The sequence below is a fragment of the Stigmatopora nigra genome, chromosome 17 (genome assembly GCF_051989575.1).
Source record: "Stigmatopora nigra isolate UIUO_SnigA chromosome 17, RoL_Snig_1.1, whole genome shotgun sequence".
NCBI classification, from domain to species: domain Eukaryota; kingdom Metazoa; phylum Chordata; class Actinopteri; order Syngnathiformes; family Syngnathidae; genus Stigmatopora; species Stigmatopora nigra.
The window spans coordinates 2,034,847-2,053,861 of NC_135524.1; the positions used below are offsets into that span (position 1 = coordinate 2,034,847).

The 19,015-nt window shown below is 49.5% G+C and overlaps 4 protein-coding genes across 6 annotated transcripts; 2 read left to right on the forward strand and 2 right to left on the reverse strand.

Annotated features, from left to right (window-relative positions):
• Positions 1 to 106: 106 nt before the first annotated feature.
• zcchc9 (zinc finger, CCHC domain containing 9) lies at positions 107 to 2,524 on the reverse strand. The gene is made up of 5 exons (XM_077737864.1): positions 2,331 to 2,524; positions 1,511 to 1,869; positions 1,281 to 1,431; positions 1,048 to 1,209; positions 107 to 986 (listed from the first exon to the last, which is right to left on the reverse strand). The coding sequence occupies exons 2-5, from the start codon at positions 1,835 to 1,837 to the stop codon at positions 859 to 861; spliced, it is 768 nt and encodes a 255-aa protein (XP_077593990.1). The 5' UTR covers positions 1,838 to 1,869; positions 2,331 to 2,524; the 3' UTR covers positions 107 to 858.
• Positions 2,525 to 2,608: 84 nt separating this feature from the next.
• On the forward strand, positions 2,609 to 5,649 carry ddx56 (DEAD (Asp-Glu-Ala-Asp) box helicase 56). Its single transcript, XM_077737862.1, has 14 exons — positions 2,609 to 2,762; positions 3,056 to 3,217; positions 3,294 to 3,457; positions 3,529 to 3,699; positions 3,774 to 3,864; positions 3,926 to 4,167; positions 4,255 to 4,383; positions 4,467 to 4,580; positions 4,649 to 4,743; positions 4,809 to 4,882; positions 4,961 to 5,050; positions 5,122 to 5,227; positions 5,295 to 5,395; positions 5,483 to 5,649. The coding sequence occupies exons 1-14, from the start codon at positions 2,706 to 2,708 to the stop codon at positions 5,549 to 5,551; spliced, it is 1,665 nt and encodes a 554-aa protein (XP_077593988.1). The 5' UTR covers positions 2,609 to 2,705; the 3' UTR covers positions 5,552 to 5,649.
• Positions 5,650 to 5,819: 170 nt separating this feature from the next.
• aebp1a (AE binding protein 1a) lies at positions 5,820 to 14,797 on the reverse strand. The gene is made up of 19 exons (XM_077738061.1): positions 14,446 to 14,797; positions 9,852 to 10,076; positions 9,708 to 9,779; positions 9,430 to 9,480; positions 9,302 to 9,364; positions 9,165 to 9,233; positions 9,023 to 9,100; positions 8,842 to 8,951; positions 8,640 to 8,779; positions 8,482 to 8,566; positions 8,275 to 8,419; positions 8,124 to 8,203; positions 7,887 to 8,010; positions 7,623 to 7,819; positions 7,378 to 7,551; positions 7,194 to 7,319; positions 6,745 to 7,131; positions 6,571 to 6,670; positions 5,820 to 6,497 (listed from the first exon to the last, which is right to left on the reverse strand). The coding sequence occupies exons 1-19, from the start codon at positions 14,681 to 14,683 to the stop codon at positions 5,935 to 5,937; spliced, it is 3,027 nt and encodes a 1,008-aa protein (XP_077594187.1). The 5' UTR covers positions 14,684 to 14,797; the 3' UTR covers positions 5,820 to 5,934.
• Positions 14,798 to 15,112: 315 nt separating this feature from the next.
• On the forward strand, positions 15,113 to 18,998 carry ash2l (ash2 like, histone lysine methyltransferase complex subunit). 3 transcript variants are annotated; one of them, XM_077738068.1, is made up of 17 exons: positions 15,113 to 15,225; positions 15,763 to 15,829; positions 15,887 to 16,032; positions 16,118 to 16,206; positions 16,271 to 16,365; positions 16,451 to 16,543; positions 16,611 to 16,706; positions 16,774 to 16,849; positions 16,944 to 16,961; positions 17,464 to 17,569; positions 17,641 to 17,858; positions 17,932 to 18,099; positions 18,167 to 18,360; positions 18,419 to 18,511; positions 18,580 to 18,678; positions 18,753 to 18,812; positions 18,882 to 18,998. In XM_077738068.1, exons 1-17 carry the CDS (start codon positions 15,167 to 15,169, stop codon positions 18,987 to 18,989), a joined length of 1,785 nt encoding a protein of 594 aa, XP_077594194.1. In that variant the 5' UTR covers positions 15,113 to 15,166; the 3' UTR covers positions 18,990 to 18,998. The 3 variants fall into 3 exon arrangements, with proteins under 3 accessions (XP_077594194.1, XP_077594196.1, XP_077594193.1); XM_077738070.1 differs by lacking the exon at positions 16,944 to 16,961; XM_077738067.1 differs by having other exon boundaries at positions 18,753 to 18,992.
• The last annotated feature ends 17 nt before the right edge of the window (positions 18,999 to 19,015 follow it).

Below are 19,015 nucleotides of genomic sequence, written 5' to 3' on the forward strand. Positions count from 1 at the left end.
GTGGAAGTCTGACGATGAGTCTCTGGGGCCCAAAGTCAAAAATGTGTTAACCTTATGAGCAGGGCTGTCTAGTGTTTTTCTCCGAAGGCCATTTACAGAAAAAAAATGGAAGTATGCAGGGCCAATTTTATTCGTTAAACATGGCAATATGCAGTCATATCATAATATCACACAGGTGTAGGATGAATGTATGAGTATTCACTTTCTGTATAGGTGCATATACGCATACATAATCATATTTAAATGTATTTTTAGGGTTTTTGCTCCTCAGAATGTTTGGTTTTCCAGATGCGTTCCCGTTGAGCAACTTTTGTTGTTACATCAGCGACAATGATAATGCTCAGGCCTCCTTTCGCAAACATAATTTAGTACAGACGTTTGGCGGAGAACAATAGGAACTTTGTAGAAAACTCCAGACCCCCCGAAAAAGACCCCTTCTTAGCCTCCCGCTTGGAAATCAACAACGGCGTGCACACAGGCTTCTTTGACGGATGCCACCTGGTTGCACTTGAACATAAAAAAAAAAAAACTCCCTGGGGATGAGCATATTTTCTCAATGACGCTATTGTCCCGTACAGGAAAAAAGTTGTAATCATAACAAAAGAATTGCGAGTAACCCAACGGCAAGCGGCGTTAAAGGCGTGTTTAAAATAACACAGCACCTGTCAACAGATGCATTGATTGAAAAATGGTGGAAATGTATCCAAGCTAAATAAACTTGGTGATGAAAGAAAGACTGGGGTGCTTAATAGGCTCTGTAACAATGTTTGTTTCTTTATAAAAGATATCTTAAGTTAGGGTACCTTATTAGTTGCCATTGTCGACGCTAGGGGGGGCTATACATAACAACGTGCATCCTCAGAAGAAGACCACTTTGCTCTGCTTGGGCTTGGCCTGGGTCGGGGTTGGGACGGGAACGTGGACATCCTGGTGGTCGGCGCTCATGTTGTTGGACAACCAGTCCAGCGTCAGCGCCGAGTTCTCGGCTGAAAAAAATAACAAGTTAGTAGAAGAAAAAAGAAAGGAATGAGTGTGTATTTTACTCACCCGAGGCTTGACGTTGAGGACAGTCCTTCTGGAAATGTTCCACCGATTCGCAGATCCGACAACCTCCCCCTTGGACGTAGAGGCCCTTGGGGTTATCCGGGCATGAGCGTGACAAATGTCCCGTTTGAGAGCAGATGAAGCACTTGGCGTAGGGGTATTCGCCTGCAAAATAGGAGGGGAGTTGAAAACAGCCAGGCAGTTGGCGAAAGCATCGGGACAGGTTAAATACCGACCGACGGCGGGGTCCACTTTGGCCCGGCAGCGCTGGATGTCGTGCTCCGCCGAGCCGCAGCGGTAGCAGATGCCGGCGCCAGTTTCTCGCTCCTCTAGGGCATGGGGGCAGTCGGCCAATCCGTGGCCGGGTTTTCTGCAGTTGAAGCAAAGCTGCTCGGCGGCGGTTAGTTGAAGAAATTAAGAAAAATAATCTGTCTAAAATTAAAAAAAAAAAAAATGTTGGACTCACCATTTTGCCCTTCTTGACTGTCTGCCTCTTAACCCTCCGGGTTTCTCGCCTGTGGTCCTTATGCAAAGCTACCGTCACCTCACGTTTTATATCTTCCGGCTGTAGCGCCACAGAGGAATGGCCGCTCTGCTTCATAAACTCCAAGAAGCCGTTGACGTCCGGGTTGGTGTAGTCCTTCTTCTTTCTCATGAAACTGTCGGCCCCGGGGCGCGTGGATGTAGCCCGGCTACCCTCGGCTCGCCCTCGCGTCGCCTTTAGCCGACTCCAGGGTGTGGCATTGCCCTCCTTGTGCTGATGGACGCCGTTGGCTCGCGCCCACCTGGTCATGGTGGCGTCGTCAAACTGGCAAAAGTCGTACACTAGAATGACATTATTTTGACAGTTGGTTAATAAACTGGAGAGACGTGAGAGGTCATTCTGGAGGGGGGACCAATCTGTGACTCTTAAGGGTTCACATCATTCGTAATTAGTACATTGTTGTCAATAGTGACGCACTTTGAGAATATTTTCTGATGTGTTTTTGCGTTCTTTTGAAATAAAATAGAAAGTACAGAACCATTTTCAAGTTTTTAACGTCACAAGCCAACACGCGACACTCGAGGCAGAACACTAGTTATTCTTAAAAACAAATAAATATTACATTATAAATATAAATAATGAAAGCGTAAGGGAGAACTTGTTAGCCTATTAGCCCGCTGGTAGCTGTCATTTGGTTCAGTATTCATAGATAGGACATTATATCCGCAGTCAATTAATAAGTTTAAACACATGTTTTATAGGTTCAACGTTTAATTAAAATGTAAAATAAGCACACAATTACCTCGGAAAGTTAAAAGTCCATGTGTTGCTGTTTTACCGGAAGATGTTTCGGCTTAGTTCATACGTCGACGATAAAAATTGTGGCTCTCTTTCGCCACCGCGTGGTTCGGAGAAAAATACTACTTTTTCCAGTATTATTGCTTTCAACGCAATAACAGCCAATGAGTTAATCAAATGAAAGATGGAGGGTAAGATATTCTTATATGTTCATTATAGTAATTTAATTCCTACATGTGTTGAAAAGAAGATAGATTTACAAAAGTGAGAGGTTAAGAAGAGGAATGGCAGTGACGAAATTCTGTGCGACGCCTCCGAGCTCGTCCCTTGACGTCAACTGTGCGACGCACGTGTGGGATAGGCTAGGAAATTTGGAGCAATGGCGACCGAAATTCTCCAATTCCACGAAATGGGTCTTGATGATCGTCTTTTAAAGGTAACAGCATTCTTTTCAAAATTTTATTTGCGAAAGAAACGCAAATACAAAGTTTTTTTTATCACCAACCGATGTGGCAAAATAAGTCACAGAACTGTTCTATTCGACCGTCGTCATTCGTAAACACGTTCCGAAAAGAAGAGCAAAATGTGACTTTTTTAAACTTCTGGCTTCTCTATAAGTGATGTAATGATGATGATAGCTCGAAGAGTGTATTGACACGTCACATGTTCTATATCGATCATGTTGGGTTACTCAAATGTGCTAATTATTGCAATAAAACATGTTTTTAGGCGATAGCAGACCTAGGTTGGTCTGAGCCCACCTTGATCCAGGAGAAAGCCATCCCCCTGGCTATGGAGGGTAAAGATATTCTGGCTCAGGCCCGCACCGGCTCAGGCAAAACGGCGGCTTACGCTGTACCGCTCATCCAAGGGATCCTGGCTTCCAAACAGGTACACATCTCATACGTCCATTAACACTCGAACCCGCCCACCCTGAGCGTCCATCTTTGGTCGTCGTCTCTTTCAGAGCGATCAGAACATTCGGGAGCAGGAGGTGCGTGCTCTAATCTTGGTGCCCACCAAAGAACTGGGCCAGCAGGTCTATGCCATGATGAGACAACTGACGGCGTACTGCTCCAGGGACGTCCGCGTGGCTGAAATCACCGGCAAGGCTGACGTCTCCGCACAGAGGTGACTTTTTAGTCTCGTCAAATACAATCCTCCCATCCTCGATTCAATGTTTTTTTTCCCCCCCATCGCAGGCCCATCTTGATGGAGAAGCCCGACGTGTTGGTGGGCTCGCCATCCCGCGTTCTGGCTCACATCGACGCAGGCAACCTGTTCCTCAGCACCTCGTTGGACACTCTAGTGGTGGACGAAGCCGACTTGCTCTTCTCATTCGGCTTCCAGGAGGACCTCAAGACCTTGTTGTGGTGATTCCCAAAAGTTCTTACAAGGTTTAAACCTGCCAATAGCTCTTGTTTACGACCCAAAATGTCTCCCACAGCCATCTCCCAAAGATCTACCAGTCTTTCCTCATGTCAGCCACGCTTAGCGAAGACGTGGTGGCCCTGAAGGAGCTCCTACTGCACAATCCTGTACGTGACTCCTCCTTCTTCTCTAAGGGAAGACGATGACTGACTATAGCTCCTCCCACAGGTGACCCTGAAGCTGCGAGGCTCTCAACTACCAGACGGGGTCCAGCTAAAGCAGTTCAGCATCCGCTGTGGAGAGGAGGACAAGTTCTTGCTCATCTACACGCTACTCAAGCTGCAGCTGGTCAAGGGCAAGACGCTCATTTTTGTGGGCGCCGTGGAGCGCTGCTACCGCCTCAAGCTCTTCCTGGAGCAGTTCAGCATCCCCGCCTGCGTCCTCAACTCGGAGCTGCCCATCAAGTCCAGGTAAGTGGTTAGCATGTGAGCTAACGGCCTATAGTTGGAAGCATAGGAAGTTAGCTTCGTGTTGGTGAGGTTTGTTTACCGTTTCAGGTCTCACATCATCACACAGTTCAATCAAGGCATTTACCAATTCATCATCGCTTCGGATGAACGCGAGCTGGAAATGCCCGCCACGCCAAAGGGAAAAAAAGGCAAGAAAAGGAAACGGGAAGGGGGAAAGTAAGTCTTCTTTACAAATGGCAGCTCTTTCTATATGAACTGTGGCGGAACGTCTTTAACTGGTGCTCTGGCGCTCTGCTTAGGGCTCAAGACAAAGAATATGGCGTCTCCAGAGGCGTGGACTTCCAAAATGTGGCTAATGTCATCAACTTTGATTTCCCCGCCACTGTGGCGTCCTACATTCATCGAGTGGGAAGGTAGACAGTCGTCAAAACTAGCCCGTTTTATTCCACCGTGAAAGACTTTGTTTTGGTTCCGTTTTCAGGACGGCGAGAGGCGACAACCAGGGCGCGGCCTTGTCATTTGTCGGTAACAAGGAAAGCGATCTGTTGACCCAGGTGGAGGCGGCTCTGATCTTAGGTGAGGCGCGTTTTGGCGACTTGCTCGCGGCGTGCTCGCTCCTATCGTCTCTTTGTCCTTTGCAGACAATGGCGAATCCTCCCTGAAGCCATACCAGTTCAAGTTGGACGCCATTGAGGGCTTCAGGTATCGATGCAGGGTGAGTCTCCTTCAAAATGGCGTGTGTTATTGGTTAAATTGTTGCTAGCCAATGAAACGGCTTTTTCCACTCCTTAAGGACGCCATGCGATCGGTCACCAAGCAGGCGGTGAGAGAAGCCCGACTGAAGGAAATCAAGCAGGAACTCCTCAACTCGGACAAATTGAAGGTTAGCCGCCGCGGCGTTGGGCTAACGCGCTCTCAGACACTGACTCCGCCTCTTTTTTTTTCCTCCACCAGACCTATTTCGAGGACAATCCCAGAGATCTGCAGCTCCTCCGACACGATCAAGACCTCCACCCCGCCGTCATTAAGCCTCACCTGAAAAACGTGCCCGATTACCTGAGTGAGTCCCGTTAGCGCGTTGGCTAACGCCCATTGGCGCTTGTTGACACGCTTTCTTTCCCACGCAGTCCCCGAAGTGCTGAGGGGTGTCATCAAACCTCTGTTGGTTGGGAGGAAGAAGAAACAGGAAAAGGCTAGAGCGCGCGCAGGCCTCAAAAGTAGCTTGAAGGTCGGCTCTTGTTTAAATGCTATGTTGTTAGCATGAGCTTTTGTCCTGGGCTAATGTCTAAATGTGTCATGTTTTCCCTCTGTCAAGGGCAAGAACCCTCTGAGGACTTTCAAGCACATCAAAAGAGAGAAGAACAGAAAGAGCAGTCGTTCATAACAAATGTGAATGAGAGGCTGCTTCAAAAGTTGAAAAGACTAACATAAAAAAACCCTCCTTTTGTACATTTTCATTCTTAATAAATTGCCCATACATCATACTCTGCTTGTGCTTGTTGTTTGGAAAACCATCTTCACACTCTTTTGAAGGATTCTGCCCAATTCATCTCAATCTAATTCCATTCTATATTGATTTCAATCTGAAAATGGACATCTGCTATTGTTAATGTTAGCTAACATAGTACTAACAGAGGTTAAAAAAACCCAAATCTTTCTCCTTTGTGTTTTTATTAAAGAAAAATAGTAGCGGATTGTATTAATATCAATGTAATGAGTGGTATGGCCTGCATTTATGTGTAGCCAGCGGCTAATGCTAACAATTCCTCAGTCAATGGTGAATTGAAAGGGATAGTCCTCAGTGGGAACCGCGTCGAAAATGATGCTATCAAAGGGGTTCTCGGTGGACGGGTTGTCCACGGGGAACCAGGAGTCGTACCAGGAAATGGTGGTTGTGGCTTTTCTGGTGGTGGTGGTGATGGTCGTGGTTGGGGTGGTGGGGGCCGCCACGCTAGCTGCCGGCGTGGTCCCCAGCTTGCCACGTTGCTTCATCAGCCGCAACCGGCGGAGTCGCAGGATCCGAAGACGCCGTAGTCGCTCGGCCTTCTGGGCGGCGGCGTGATCTTCCTCCTCTGAGGCGGCGCCAACCGGGGCGGCCGTAGGCTCGACCCGCTCATTCTTGGTCACCACTCGGATGGGCCGGTTGCCATTGAGCGCCAGAATCTCCTTGATGCGGTCCCAGTGCGACTTGGCTAAGGTGAACCCGCAGGACGTGGCGCCCGAGTCGTAGCCCACCATGCATAGGCGGGTCTGCGGCGTGTAGCCGTCGGCCTTGGCCGTCACGCGGTACTCGCCGGGGTTGAGTAGACGCCAATAGTCTCCGCCCGAAGCTGGGGACGCCAATAAGGACTCATTAAAGTTAGCGCTTTTGCATTTTTTCATTTTTCAGGGCGGCGAGCGTACCCGTGATGACATCATGGCGAATCCCCTCCACGGAGATGGTGGCGTTGGCCAACGCGTTTCCCTCGGTGTCTTTAACCACGCCTTTTATCCCGCGGTGTACCTGCGACAATCAAAAACAAACACCATGTTGTTTCCCCAGGTAGGCTAAGCCACGCCCCTAACTGTGGCGCTCACCTGTTCAATGAAGGACAGAAGAGCCTCCCGGTTGTTTTCCCACTCCAAAGGAAGTTCGCTCTCATGCGGAAATTTGTCACAACCCAGGAAGATGGAGATCTCCATACAGTTGGTGTGAAGATAGCTAAAGTCGTTCATGCTGCCCACTACAGGCTTCCAGCTGGCACGATTGACCACGCCCTGGCCCTGGGTGACGTCATCGCCGTGGCAGGATCCACGATGGATCTCGGTCATGGTCAGGTGACTGTGGGCGTACGACATGGCCAGCCAGCGGAACATCACCTCATCGGGGGTCTCCCGTGTGGCGCCCTGGTTCTGAAGCTGGATTCGAGCCCACGTATCTTCGCTCATCTCGCCATTTGAGCTCCAGCGTTGGCTGTCAATGGGCTAGGACGCCATAGAAAGACGAGATCAGGCTAATGGAGTCTCGAAATGTTGGTGGGGCTTACCGAGTTTAGCGGTCGCTGCATGTCGAAAGGGTACGTGACCAGCTTCTCGCCGCCTTGTAAGTTGGCGCCGAGTACGAAGGGCGTTCGCTCCATCCAAGAAACGATGGCTCGGGTCTCCACGGCCATCTGATTGGCGGGTGGTGGTCAGGTAACAATGAAATGGATGAAGCATTTTGTAACTCACCGATCCGTTAAGGAAGTTCTCCGGCATGGCGATGTGATGATTTGGCACGAATCGAGGAACCCAGCCGCGGTCTTCGGCCCCCCACAAGATGCTGTTGAGATCGGGGAAATTCTGAAAAATGTCGTAACCTTCCTCACTCCAATGGCCCAGAAACCAGTTGCCCATCTCGGATCCCTGAAGAAAAATGGCGGCGCGTCACGAAGAAGGACGTTTAGCCTCTCTTTCATCTCGCTCGCCATTCCTACCGCCTCGTAGGCCATCTCATAGGCGTCAGGATTCAAGGATGGCACCAGGTGAATCCTCACTCCGTCCACTAGGCGGCGCACGCGTGAGTTTTGCTCCTTGTACTCTTTGCATAGGAATTGCATGAGAAGAAGGAGGAGCTCTCTTCCAAGCACCTCGTTGCCGTGGATACCCGCCGTGTAGCGGAACTCCGGCTCACCTGGGGGAAACCATCAAGTCAAGAACATGTTTCTGAGTGAATGGTCGCCGGTGGGGGTTTCATTTACCCAACTCGTGCTCCCCCGGGTTGTCGGAAATCTCCATGGCATACATTTTCAGTCCTCCTGAGCTTTTTCCGATGTTGTAGATCCTGGTGATGTCGGGACAGTCCTCGTTTATGACTTTCATCATCTGAAGCGGACCCCCAAAAAGAAACCTTAGACTAAATCCACATGTGATTGGCCCTCGGGGTGACATTTAAGGTCTTATTGGTCTTTAGGCCAGGACATACAAGCACAAGTGACCTGTCTCATGTCCTTGTAGTTGTGATGGCGGAAGTCCAGCTGGTCGGATGTCTTGACTTGGTCCTCGTTGCGGTAGCTATCTGAAACGCGGTTTGAAATCCCATGTGAGTCGTGGTCCCCTGGCGAGAGGGATTGGGCGCCGCCCACTCACCCGGGAGTTGACAGGCCAGAACCTCAGCCCGTAAACATAGACTGCCATTCCAGCTTTGCGGCAAAATCCGGATGTAACGCGCCACTACCGGCCTGGAGAACTGGTTGAGGACCGGCGTCTCCCTGTCCGCGTTACCGTAGAACAACTGGAAGGGAGTTGCGCATTGGAGAGGTTCCCAGGGGTGCCGGAGACGCTGCCACCACTCACCCATTCGGCATAACCGTCGTGAAGAGTCTCCCATTCGCGGCTATCGTTGCTGAAGGCCACAAAGTAGGACGACACAAAGTCTTCGCTACGAACGAAAAGGACTCATTAGGTCGAATGAAGCCATCCCATTGGACCGTTCGTTTCGAGACGACACCCACTTGACTTCGGCGTTCCTTCCCTGGGTGATGACCCCGGAAAACTCCACCTCCTTTCTGGCGTCCACCTCCAACCAGCTGTTGGCTTCCTCGGGCTCGGCACACCAGGCCCCCCCGAAGATATCTTGATCGTTGGTGGAGCCCTAGAGGCGGAGCATCTTGGGGTCAGCCCGTCTTTGGCGTCCAAAGACCGTCCCGCTTTCACCTGCATGTTGAGTCTTCCCCTCTGGGCGGCGAATCCGTGGGTGGACTGCGACGAGGCCAGCAGTTGATCGTCTTCCACTCGGTGAGACTCCAAACCCAGGGGAGGACATTCTGGACGCCACATTCCAGACGCTCACTCACACACAAGAAGACCACCATGTTGCCAATTTGTCGGTTCTTACTTTTAGGTTCTGGTGGTTTCTCCATGTTCTTAAGTCGCTCCTCTTCCTCCTCCTCCCACTCCTTCCTCAGACGTTCGGCTTTAACGGAAGCACAAAAACCAATGTCAACGCCACGCCCCTTGACCTTAAGGTCAACCCTGACCTTTTTCGGCCTTTTCGGCCTTTTCTCGCCGCTCTTGCTCCTCCTCCTGCTCTTGCTTCTTCTTGGCGACTGCGGACATTAAAAAAAAGACATAAACCGAATACCACGACCAACGTTTGGATGACGTTAGGACGTACGGTCATCGTAGTCGTAGTCCTCGTACCAGGGGATCACCAAGGGCTTGTCGGTGGTGGGTTCCTCTATAAGAGCAGAAAAGGGTTACGACGTGAGCCAATCACGTTACGGCTTGATGTCGGGGTCATACCTGGGATGTACATGATGACCTCAGGAGTAGTTAGAAGGTTTTTCTTCCTGGCTGAAAGTTGCAATCAAAGCATTGATGCCTTCAAAAAAGATGCTAGGACTTTTCTTTCCAATAACAATGTGCGCTAGCAACCAACATCTGTTTCTAATAGTCCATTTACAACAACAAATCAATCTAATCTGTTCACAATTACATGATAGGAAATATTTTCCTGTTGACTGCAGTACCAGTCTCGGCCACAACAACAAAAACTGTTTGTCTACTCTAGACCTACGCACCCCGGATCCTGACCAGGTCGGGTTCTTCTGGCTCCTCCCACTGAGGTTGCAAGGTGGGCACGAGTCCGCTGGCTATGGAGAAAAACAAGAATTAAGTATTTTTAGTTTTGGATTGGAGAAAACTTGACGTTTAGAGGAACGTACTTGGATTTGTGTTGGGTTGGGTTAGTGGTTTTGTGTCTGGGGGTGTCGTTGTGGTCGCCATGGCGATGGTGGTGGTGGTGATGGGGGCAGTCACTTTGGATTTTTTGGGCGCTTTGGGCTTTTTGGTGGATTTGGGCTTCTTGGGTGCTTTGGGTTTCTTGGTGGGCTTGGGGGTCTTCTGTCTCTTGGCCTTGGCTTCCTTCTCCGCCGCCTTCCTGGCTTTAGCTTGATGGAAATTATCAAGAGTTAGGCTTAGTGGTTAATGGAAAAATAAGAGTTAGCAATTTCCACATAGGAACACATTAGGTTTAATGTTTCAGTGCAAGTGTAATATTTTGAATTTGGGTTAGGTTTTATGTATTGGGATTTTGCCCATGATTTTAAATAGATAGGCTTAAAGGAGTTCTTGTGGGTCGCTGTGGGTGAGGAGGGAGTGAGGGTTTGGTTGTCCAAGTCATGAAGCAACGGGGGTTGGGCCATCGTGGGAGAGGAGAAAGCTTTTTGCTCAAGCCGACCGAGCTGACTGACAAACTTGAAGCAACGGGGGTTGGGCTGCGACAAGCAGCTGATGCCTATCCACTGATTGCACGCGTGCGACACTAGTATTGAGCAAAGCTTTCCTCTTTATGAAAAGCTACATTTTGAGAACTAGTTTCAAATGAAAGCCCTATTTATGGGATGCTATGCCTTTATATCAAATCAAAAGCCTTTATTGTCATCATACACTGCTGCATATAATGACATTTGTAAAATATCATTAAAAAAGGTGCTCTTAAATGAGTCAAAATGGTTAAAATTCTGCACTTTGATGGCCCACATTTGAAATAGGTTTAAAAAAAAGTATTGAACTGACTGCTTTTTGTTTTCCATTCCATCCGGGACATATACATAGGTGACAACATTGAATTGACGGGGGTTGGGCTGCTGTGGGTGAGGTGGGGTGGGGTGGGGGTAGCTTTTTGCTCGAGCCGTCCAGGACCGACCGAGCGAGCTGACCGAGGAACTTGAAGCAATGGGGGTTGGGCTGCGAGACCAAGCTGACGGCAATCCACTGATTGCACGCGGTGGACATTAGTATTGAGGAAAGCTTTCCTCTTTCTGAAAGGCTACATTTTCAGGAATAGTTTCAAATGAAAGCCTAATCTTATGGGATGCTATACCTTTATATCAAATCAAAAGCATTTATTGTCATCATGCACAGCTGCTTATAATGAAATTTGTAAAATATAATTAAAAAAAAGGTATTCTTAAATGAGTCAAAATGGTCAAAAGTCTGCACTTTGATGGCCTCCATTTGAATTAGGTAAAAAAATGAACTGGCTGCTTTTTGTCATCCAGCACAAACATAGAAAAAGTTGAATAGATGGAGGTTGGGTCGCTGTGGGTGGGGTGGGGTGGGGTGGAGTGGGGGTAGATTTTGGATCGAGCCGTCTAGCTCCGAGCGAGCTGACTGAGGAACTTGAACCAGCGGGGGTTGGGCTGCAAGACTCAGCTGATGTCAATCCACTGATTGCACGCGGTGCGACACTAGTATTGAGGAAAGCTTTCCTCTTTTGACCAAAGCACCCCCGCACTGACTTTTGCCCTTATTTGAGTTTGCCCAGCCCTTTTAAATAAATGCTAGTCTTATGGGATGCTACATTATCCTTCATATGTCCAATACTTTAATGTATCTCTCTCTTTAATGGTCAAATATTTGCCATTTGAAGGTCATAGGTCCAAAACATAGAAAAAAAATTGTATCAGCAGGGGTTGGGCTGCTGTGAGTGGAGAGGGAGGGAGGATGGGAGGATGGGAGGATGGGGAGGTTGGGAAGGAGGGAGGATGGGGGAGGGAGGATGGGGTAGCTTTTTGCTCGAGCCGTCCAAGACCGACCGACCGAGCTGACTGGCAAAGTTGAAGCCACGGGGGTTGGGCTGCAAGAAGCACCTGAGGCCGATCCACTGATTGCACGCGGTGGACATTAGTATTGTGGAAAGCTTTCCTCTTTATGAAAGCCCACATTTTGAGGAGTAGTTTGAAATGAAAGCCTAGTTTTATGAGATGCTATGCCTCTATATCAAATCAAAAACTTTTATTGTCATCATACATAGCTGCATTTAATTAAATTTGTAAAATATTATTAAAAAAAGGTGCTTTTAAATTCTTCAAAATGGTCAAAATTCTGCACTTTGATGGCCCACGTTTGAAATAGGTAAAAAAAAAAGTCATGAACTGGCTGCTTTTTGTTTTCCAATCCATTCAGGACATAGGCATAGGTGACAAAATTGACTCAATGGGGATTGGGCCAACGTGGGTGGGGTGGTGTGGGGTGGGGGTAGCTTTTCGCTCGAGCCGTCCAGGACCGACCGAGGGAGCTGACCGAGGAACTTGAACCAGCGGGGGTTGGGCTGCGAGACCCAGCTGACGGCAATCCACTGATTGCACGCGGTGGACACTAGTATTGCGGAAAGCTTTCCTCTTTATGAAAGGCTACATTTTGTGGAATAGTTTGAAATGAATGCCTTAATTTATGGGATGCTACATCTTTATATCAAATCAAAAGCATGTATTGTCATCATACACAGCTGCTTATGATGAAATTTGTAAAATATAATTAAAAAAAAGGTGTTCTTAAATGAGTCAAAATGGTCAAAAGTCTGCACTTTGATGGCTTCCATTTGAATTAGGTAAAAAAAATATTGAACTGGCTGCTTTTTGTCACCCAGCACAAACATGGAAAAAGTTGAACCGACGGAGGTTGGGTCGCTGTGGGTGAGGTGGGGTGGAGTGGGGTGGAGTGGGGTGGGGTGGAGTGGGGGTAGCCTTTCGCTCGAGTCGTCTAGCTCCGACCGAGCTGACTGAGGAACTTGAACCAGCGGGGGTTGGGCTGCAAGACGCAGGTGATGTCAATCCACTGATTGCACGCGGTGGACATTAGTATTGAGGAAAGCTTTCCTCTTGATGAAAATCTACATTTTGAGGAATAGTCTGAAATAAAAGCCTAGTTTTATGGGATACTATGCCTTTGTATCAAATCAAAATACTTTATTGTCATCATACACCGCTGTGTCTAATGAAATTTGTAAAATATCATTTAATAAAGGTGGTCTTAAATGAGTCAAAATGGTTAAAAGTCTGCACTTTGATGGCCTCCATTTGAATTAGGTTAAAAAAATATTGAACTGGCTGCTCCAATCCATCCAGGACATATACATTGGTGACAAAATTGAATCCATGGGGGGTGGGGTGAGGTGGGGTGAGGTGGAGTGGGGGTAGCTTTTCGCTCGAGCCGTCCAGGACCGACCGAGGGAGCTGACCGAGGAACTTGAACCAGTGGGGGTTGGGCTGCGAGACCAAGCTGATGGCAATCCACTGATTGCACGCAGTGGACATTAGTATTGAGGAAAGCTTTCCTCTTTAAGAAAACACACATTTTGAGGAATAGTTTGGAATGAAAGCCTAATCTTATGGGATGCTATACCTTTATCTCAAATCCTTTATTGTCATCATACACAGCTGCATATATTGAAATTTGTAAAATATCATTTAAAAAATGGTGCTCTTAAATGAGTCAAAATGGTCAGAATTCTGCACTTTGATGGCCCATATTTTCAATAGGTCCAAAAAGTCTTGAACTGGCTTTGACACTTTCCATCAGATGTACATAGATGCAAACAAAAATTGAATCAATGGGGGTTGGGCCAACGTGGGTGGAGTGGGGTGGAGTGGAGTGGGGTGGGGGTTTGCTTTTCGCTCGAGCCGTCCAGGACCGACCGAGCTGACCGAGGAACTTGAAGCAATGGGGGTTGGGCAAGAGAAGCACCTGATTGCAATCCACTGATTGCACGCGGTGGACATTAGTATTGTGCAAAGCTTTCCTCTTTATGAAAAGCTACATTCTGTGGAATAGTTTGAAATGAAAGCCTTGTCTATTCCTTTATATCAAATTAAATCAAATCCAAAGCCTATATTGTCATCATACAAAGCTGCATATAATAAAATTTGTAAAATATCATTAAAAAAGGTGCTCTTAAATGAGTCAAAATGGTCAAAAGTCTGCACCTTTATGGCCCACATTTGAAATAGTTCCAAAAAAAAAGTCTTGAACTGTCTACTTATAGTTTTCCAAACCATCCATCCACAGACATAAGTGACAAAAATGAATGAACAGGGGTTGGGCCAACATGGGTGGGGATGGAGCACTTGAGCACCCCCCCCCCCCCCCCCCCCCCCCGCACTCACTCTTACCTTTTTTTTTTAGTTTGCCCAGCCCTCTTAAACAAATGCCTAGATTTATGGGACGCTATGTTTTCGTTCGTATTTTCATATGGGCTTTTTGCGCCATCATGTGGACAGTATTTAATGCTGCAGCAATATCTTAAACCCATTTACTGTCTAATGGAAAAAGTCTGCTCCTGGAAAAAAACAACGATATTTACCATCTGCGTTTTTCTAGTTCCACACTCCCGCACTTTGGAAGTGACTCATGTGCAAAAATAACAGTAAAAGACCCCGAGTTTGCCCTGGACAAAGTGATGGGCTGGATTTGAAGATGTCAAACTCAAAGGTCAGAGGTCAGACTAGGTCAGTCTTCCCTTTTCAAGCGTCTCACCTGCTTCCACTTCCTCGGGTGTTTTCTTCCTTTTGGTCTTGGGTTGCTCTTTGTCCACCTCGGGCGCCGACTGGTCCGACACGGACGTGGACGTGGACGCCGACGCGACCCCTCGCCGACCCCGCCTCTCGGTCAGCCCCCGGGCCTCGTCCTCCTTGGCTCCAGCGCCCCCTCCCCCGTCTGCCGTCTGGAGTAGCAGCATTAAGAGCAAGCATGCAGCCCATAAAAACGTCTTCATGGCTACAAAGAAGACGCGTTCGAACCCCGAGAATACTAGCGGGATGGGTGCGAGGCCTTTTGGACCGCTTCTTCTCTGCCTGGAGCGACGACTGATCGTTTTCAAGTCGGTTTACTCCCGCCTATTCTGGGTCTTCACCCCTTTTTTTTCTTCAGGGAGGAGCTTGTGGAGACACTTGAGAACTTTCAGAAGTTCAGAAATGAAGAGCAATGAGACAAAAATCTGCTGAGTCAGCACTTAAAGGGGACCAAAAATGTCGGAGCTTTTATTTTTGGTCCATGACTCAACAAAATACATGAATAATAGATTGTTTAGTTTAGAAATAAGTTCTTTCATGTGCCAGAAGCGAAATATGTGCATGTAGATGTTTTGACTCGGAGCTTAGTCAAAGCCCTCCTTTCCACAAGACGTCGCTGTGGCATTGAGCACCTCTCGTCAGTGACTCTCTCGCGATATTTTGCGTGGAGGGAAACATATTCGAACATGGCGTCGGAGGGAGAAGCGGCTACCGTTGTTGTGACTGAAAGTGACGCTGCCAGCGGGTACGTTGGCTTTTTTTGTTAATATAAACGCTCGCCAAAGAGAAAAGGAGACATATATTGGGTTGGTGTTCTTAAAAATGAAGAGAATACACTGTTTAGCCTCTAAATTCGTCGACAAACTGACGTCTCCGACAGTACACAATGAGCGGAGTGAGCCGACTGATACACTTGTCACTTTGTGTCGATTTAACTTGTTTTTGGCCGTTAAATATCGTCCTCCATTAAAGACAGTTGTTATTTCGAGCGGAGTTATTTAAGGAGACACTATAGCATCATAGCAAAGTACGTGGTAAACCACAAAGGATTCGACAAAAGCTAACAAGCTTCGTCCGCTAATTACTTCCAGCTTTGTTGATAAAATGAACCATTTGTCTGCGTTTTATCATCTATATATAAATACTTTGGACAAATGGGCAGTAACAAAACTCACAAAGGTGCTCTTCAACAATTAGAATTTGAAAACAAGTGTCAAAATAATGACAGTAACCCTCTACCATTCAAATACTATTTTTTTTTTTTTTTGGCATTTATTTCTAGCGACGCGGCGTCGAGTGAACTTCCCGTCAACATGGACGCCGAGTCTTCCGGGACCAAAGACGGCATGGCAAGTATCCGCCGACAGTGTTCGGGTGACGTGACGCGTGACGTGTGACCACGGCAGGAGGCGGCGGGCGACGCTTCCGAAACCGCCGACGCGCTGACCGGGTCAGGTGACGAGGAAAGTGGACGGCAACTTGGCGAGGTGGAGCTACAGTGTGCCTTGTGTACCAAGTGGTTCACCGCTGACACCTTCGCCATCAACACAGCGTACGTAGCAACATAACGATAACAAATGCAGCAGTGGCCACTTTTAATTGAGAGGAATAATTTATACATACTGTCTTCCTATTAGGACCTGCCTGCCCTTCATGACCAACTACGTGTTCCACTGCAACGTCTGCCACCACAGCGGCAACACTTACTTTCTAAGAAAACCCGCCAGTACGTAGGCGAGCTCGCCAAAAAACCCCACCCTCGCCACTCTGACCCTCTCCCCCACTCACAGATCTGAAGGAGATGTGCTTGACGGCGCTGGCTAACCTAACGTGGAGGTCCAGGAGCCAGGACGAACACCCCAAGACCATGTTCTCCAAGGACAAGGCGAGAAACGGCGGCGCGTATGACGGGAGCCTCCCGTTTCCGTGGCGACCGAAGCCAAATGGTGTGTTGTGCTTGTGGTGCGCAGGACATCATCCCGTTTATCGACAAGTACTGGGAGTACATGACTACGCGACAGAGACGCGGCAAGCTGACACACAACAATATCGTCAAGACCATGGTGGGTGTCGGCCATGTGGTCCGGGCGTCCATTTTGTCCCGCCAACGTCGCCTATTTTGCATTTCAGAGCAAAGAACGAGACGTTTTCCTGGTTAAGGAGCACCCCGACCCCGGCAGTAAAGACCCCGAGGAGGACTACCCCAAGTTTGGACTTCTGGATCAGGTATAAACAAGTGCTTACTACTTATTTGGGGGTACTCATTTCATTTTTTGTTGCCGTTTTGCCGAAGGACCTGGGTACCATCGGCCCATCGTACGACGCCCAGAAGCAGTCGGGGACGGCGCCGGCCACCGGAGGCCTCAACGGTCTGTAAAACCAAACCCGAACGAATGTAAAGTGTCCGTGAAGTCACGACGGCGAGAGCGCGCGCTTGACCGTGATTGCCGTTTTCTCTTCCAGGTGGATCCTCGTACTCAGGTATAGTGGGAACCTCGCGCGCGTTCCCTTTTTTGCGACGGCGCCCCCTTTTTTTGTGCAATGGTCTCGCTAACGCTGGATAACGGGCTGGCTTTTGGCTTGAATGTGCAGAAATGGAGGGCAGTGCTAGATTTCAACTCATTGGCTGCCATTGACGAGAATAAGCGTCCTGTCCGTTTGAAGCGGGAGGCCAATATGCAAATATTGACTGGCCTCTCGCTCGGGAGGGATTGGACGCCTGTTGGTGGGAGCCAATGAATTCCTGCTATTTTTGGGGGCACACCCTGAGTGTAGTATATTCAGAGCTCCTGCATGAACGCCCGTCCTCGGCGCAAGCAAAATGGCCGCCCCTCAATGTGGCGCCCTCTCCCCTTTGCCCCCCTGCTTTTTACCCCTTCCGAGTGCAGACCCCGCCCCCAGCACGCGCCTTTTTCTGTTTGTGGCTTTTCCCACCCACCCACCGCTGGTCTTACTGGAAACTGACTGGCGCTATTCCCCAAAGGTGTTCTGGCTCCGGTGGCGGGCAAAGGAAGAGGCGCCAAACGCAAGCAGCAACAGCAGCAGCAGCAAGAGGGCGCTACAGCCGGAGCCGCCAAGAGGACCCGCAGGTAGGGAGGGTGGAGTGGTGGAAGAGTGGGCGAGTCGACGGCTAAAGTCTGGCGTTTGCTTCCCATTCCAGCGACCCACTGTTCTCAGCCCAGCGTCTGCCCCCCCACGGCTACCCCCTGGAGCACCCCTTCAACAAAGACGGCTATCGCTACATCCTAGCCGAGCCGGACCCGCACGCCCCCGACCCCGAGAAGCTGGAGTTGGACTGCTGGGCGGGAAAGCCCATCCCGGGCGACCTCTACCGGGCCTGCCTCTACGAGCGCGTTCTCTTGGCGTTGCACGACCGAGGTACTTTCTGAAGACGAAAACAAATCTGTGGACGGCGGGTCACTGAGCCTTTCTTTGTCCCGATTTGCGCCAGCGCCCCAGCTAAAGATTTCCGACGACCGGCTGACGGTGACGGGCGAGAAGGGCTACTCCATGGTGCGCGCCTCCCACGGCGTCCGCAAGGGCTCCTGGTACTTTGAGGTGACGGTGGATGACATGCCACCCGACACTGCTGCCCGACTGGGATGGTCCCAGCCTCTGGGTGAGTCCCGCTGCCCGCCAAGCCTCGTGGGCCCCATTTCCATTGGCGAGATGTTTGTCCCCCTTAGGTAACCTACAGGCGCCGCTAGGCTACGACAAATTCAGCTACTCGTGGCGCAGCAAGAAAGGAACCCGCTTCCATCAGTCGCTGGGCAAGCGCTACTCGGCGGGTTACGGCCAAGGAGACACGCTGGGCTTCCTCATCCAGATGCCCGAGCGCACGGACACGGCGCGAGCTCTGCCCGACACCTACAAAGACAAGGTGCGCCCACTCGACGGCCCACCTCCGGGGCTCGGTCTCATCCCGGTGTTTTTCTCAGGCGCTCATCAAATTCAAGAGCTACTTATACTTCGAGGAGAAGGACTACGTGGACAAAGCCGAGAAGAGCCTCAAGACCATGAGCCCCAGCCGGGTGAGGACTGGTCGGACGTGGGTTTGGCGAGCGGTGGGTTGAAAGCCTGTTTTTTTTTCATCCGGCAGATGGTGTTCTACAAGAACGGCGTGAGCCAAGGCGTGGCTTTCGAGAACCTGTTTGAAGGAATCTACTTCCCGGCCATCTCCCTCTACAAGAGCTGCACGGTAACTTCCTTAAACGGGCTGGGCAGAATGCCTTTTCCGCCGTGCTAACGACCTTGTTTTTTTTTCTTTTGCAGCTGTCCGTCAACTTCGGGCCGCACTTTAAGCACTCCCCCAAGGAAGTGAACTTTCAGCCGGTAAGCGCCGCCGCCAAGGTCCGTCGGGCAGTCTCAACCGGTTCAATAACTCCCGCTGCCCTTTTTCAGATGAGCGACATGGGTTGGGGCGCCGTGGTGGAGCACACCCTGGCCGACGCCTTGTACCACGTGGAGACGGAGGTGGACGGACGTCGTAGCCCACCCTGGGAGGGTTGAACCCGCGGGATAGCTCCTCCTCCTCC

What these genes read in the sequence shown, in the direction of transcription:
- zcchc9 (XM_077737864.1), bottom strand. Translation starts at nt 1,837, where the DNA reads ATGACCAGGTGGGCGCGAGCCAACGGCGTCCATCAGCACAAGGAGGGC. An exon ending in CAAAGTGGACCCCGCCGTCG is followed by an intron (nt 1,210 to 1,280) that starts GTCGGTATTTAA and finishes CCTATTTTGCAG; the next exon opens with GCGAATACCCCTACGCCAAG. An exon ending in TCCTCAACGTCAAGCCTCGG is followed by an intron (nt 987 to 1,047) that starts GTGAGTAAAATA and finishes TATTTTTTTCAG; the next exon opens with CCGAGAACTCGGCGCTGACG.
- ash2l (XM_077738067.1), top strand. Translation starts at nt 15,167, where the DNA reads ATGGCGTCGGAGGGAGAAGCGGCTACCGTTGTTGTGACTGAAAGTGAC. An exon ending in CTTTCTAAGAAAACCCGCCA is followed by an intron (nt 16,207 to 16,270) that starts GTACGTAGGCGA and finishes CCCCACTCACAG; the next exon opens with ATCTGAAGGAGATGTGCTTG. An exon ending in ACAATATCGTCAAGACCATG is followed by an intron (nt 16,544 to 16,610) that starts GTGGGTGTCGGC and finishes TTTGCATTTCAG; the next exon opens with AGCAAAGAACGAGACGTTTT.
- aebp1a (XM_077738061.1), bottom strand. Translation starts at nt 14,683, where the DNA reads ATGAAGACGTTTTTATGGGCTGCATGCTTGCTCTTAATGCTGCTACTC. An exon ending in ACCCGAGGAAGTGGAAGCAG is followed by an intron (nt 10,077 to 14,445) that starts GTGAGACGCTTG and finishes ATTTCCATCAAG; the next exon opens with CTAAAGCCAGGAAGGCGGCG. An exon ending in CGACCTGGTCAGGATCCGGG is followed by an intron (nt 9,481 to 9,707) that starts GTGCGTAGGTCT and finishes TGCAACTTTCAG; the next exon opens with CCAGGAAGAAAAACCTTCTA.
- ddx56 (XM_077737862.1), top strand. Translation starts at nt 2,706, where the DNA reads ATGGCGACCGAAATTCTCCAATTCCACGAAATGGGTCTTGATGATCGT. An exon ending in GGATCCTGGCTTCCAAACAG is followed by an intron (nt 3,218 to 3,293) that starts GTACACATCTCA and finishes CGTCTCTTTCAG; the next exon opens with AGCGATCAGAACATTCGGGA. An exon ending in GCTGACGTCTCCGCACAGAG is followed by an intron (nt 3,458 to 3,528) that starts GTGACTTTTTAG and finishes CCCCCATCGCAG; the next exon opens with GCCCATCTTGATGGAGAAGC.